Raw genomic sequence first — 2245 nt, 5'->3', positions numbered from 1 at the left:
AGTTCTTGTTCATATAAGTCATGTCCTTCCCTCTGCGGTTTTCCATAGGAAATCCCTCCTTGTTTTTTGGTACACCGCAAAGGACCAGCCGAGCCTCCGGGGACTGTTGCAGCCATTGTCCTGTAGACTGCATCAGTGTGTTATCCTTGCTGCTTGTGCACCTCTTTCTAATGCACTTTATCCTTTCACTTAACTTTCCAATAATATGCTTGAAAACATGACTTCCCGAACAACCAGCTTATTTAGCACTGAACTTTAGTGGCTTACCCTCCTAGAGGGTCTCAGTGACTGTCTGCTGGATAAGTGTAAGGTCAGCAGTCTTCCTCATAATTGTTTTAATTTTCTGAGAAACTGAATTTTGGATTTTTATTACCTGAAAGCCAGTACCATAAAAACGAACAGGAATAATCTTGAAACATATAATTGTGTGTAATCTTCAAATGAAAAAGCGTTCAATGTTATTCTAATTTACTAAGACTCACTTGTCTCCTGCTCTATATCACGAATTGAGATTTGCATGTTATAGGCCAGTTTTCTCTCCTTTTTATGAACATCTTGATTCATCATACATTGTCTTATCTGTCCTCTCCCACCACAGCACTGGGAGGATTTTTCCAGGGAGTTAAACTGCCACGTTGGCCAGCCTCGGGTCCGAGTCCTGCTCGTAGCGGTAATGGTAGACCTCCATCTGGTCCCTGCACGCCTCTCGGATGTTGTTGAGCCACCGTTTGATGCCTCGCCGGTTGAGATACAACACCATGAGAAACACCACCCCTATCAGAGCCAAGACAATACCGAGGAAGACATACGACACCGCCTCCAGGTTCTCGTTCGGACAATCCACCTCCTCTCCACGGAGCTTTTCCACGGGGATCCCCCTTCTCGCTTCCGGCTCACTGCAAATGACCCGTTCAGCGTCCTGACACTGAGATGAGTTTTTCAACCAGTAGTAAAACGCCCCCAGTTCACAGTTGCACCGAAACGGATTTAAAGCCAAGTAGACGCGGATGCGCCTTTGCTGGTAAAGACTGGATATGTTTTCAATCCCGATGTTCTCCATTGAGTTATTTATGAGCACTAACGCATGCAGGTTATATATATCTAACTTTTCCATGGGTATAGACTTTAGCATATTCCCCGCCAGCTCCAATCTATAGAGGTTACGCAAACTTTGCGCGCTGAGCGCACCGGAAAGCTGCGCCGTGGCATCGAGAGAAACAGAGCAATTGAGAAAAAGAGAGCGCAATTCCGGTATTCCATGGAAAGCCCTGGATGAGATGGTCTCCAGCTGATTATGGCTCAGATCTAGCAGATGTAAGCGGGTGAGACCCAGGAAAGCGTACGGCTCAATAGTCTGGATCCCGTTATGGGAAAGCGAGAGTGTCACCATTTCCAACTCGGTGCCGTTGACGGTGAAAGCGCCTTGAGGTAAAGTTGGGATGTTTCTACCTTTAATTATCAGAGTGGACGTCCACCTCGGGATGTCTGCAGGGAGATCAGTTTGCCACCCATCAGGTAAGCAGGTCACAGTTCCCGAGTCCATGGCACAGCTGCAAGAGGACGGGCAGGCGTCATCAGTCCTGACTGGCGAAGACAACAAACACAGCAGCGCCACGTAATGCAAACCCCGCTGGTTCCAAACAGAGAAAACACAACTTAAATGTTGGGCCCTGTGAGTTATCCGCATCTTTCCATTCACTGGTTGTCTAAAAGCCTGAAATTATGACGTAAAGTCGAGTCATTGAAAGCGACTTGCTAATCTCTAACAGTCAGGATATTAAGAACTCTCCACCCATCGTCACCTCAGTCTCAGAGTGTCTGTCCACAGAAAGGATTAGCTGTCTGGGATCTTTGCGCAGCTGAGCGCTGGACATCAGCGTGGCGGGGTTGCGTGGAAAAGCTGCTGATCTGCGCTGGTATTTTTGACGCCTGTCACAGGGAGAGCGAGAGTCACACACACACACACACACACACACACACACACACAAACACCGCACGGGACAGTTCTAGAAGGCACCTCCAGAAAGTTTTGAAAGAGGTGGCCAGATGGGGGTCATTGATAATCCAGGGGTGGCACACGCAGAAGCCTTAATAGAATGCTGTAATATATACAAGCACAATGAAATCAGTATTTGCCCCATCTGACACAAGAATAAATAAACATATAAATAAATAAACATTGAAGCTCGTCTTTTCCTCTCTTAAATTATTTTATTTGCACACAACTTGGAGACAATGAGTACAA

The 2245-nt window shown here is 46.6% G+C and overlaps 1 protein-coding gene across 1 annotated transcript; it reads right to left on the bottom strand.

Moving 5' to 3' along the window:
• Positions 1–352: 352 nt before the first annotated feature.
• Positions 353–1918, bottom strand: waif2 (Wnt-activated inhibitory factor 2). Its single transcript, XM_047379706.1, has one exon. The coding sequence runs from the start codon at positions 1685–1687 to the stop codon at positions 623–625; it is 1065 nt and encodes a 354-aa protein (XP_047235662.1). The 5' UTR covers positions 1688–1918; the 3' UTR covers positions 353–622.
• Between the last annotated feature and the right edge of the window lie 327 nt (positions 1919–2245).

Source organism: Girardinichthys multiradiatus, chromosome 11 (assembly GCF_021462225.1).
Source record: "Girardinichthys multiradiatus isolate DD_20200921_A chromosome 11, DD_fGirMul_XY1, whole genome shotgun sequence".
In the NCBI taxonomy this organism is placed as follows: domain Eukaryota; kingdom Metazoa; phylum Chordata; class Actinopteri; order Cyprinodontiformes; family Goodeidae; genus Girardinichthys; species Girardinichthys multiradiatus.
The sequence above is the reverse complement of the archived record's forward strand: the minus strand, read 5'-3'. Positions and strand labels throughout refer to the sequence as shown.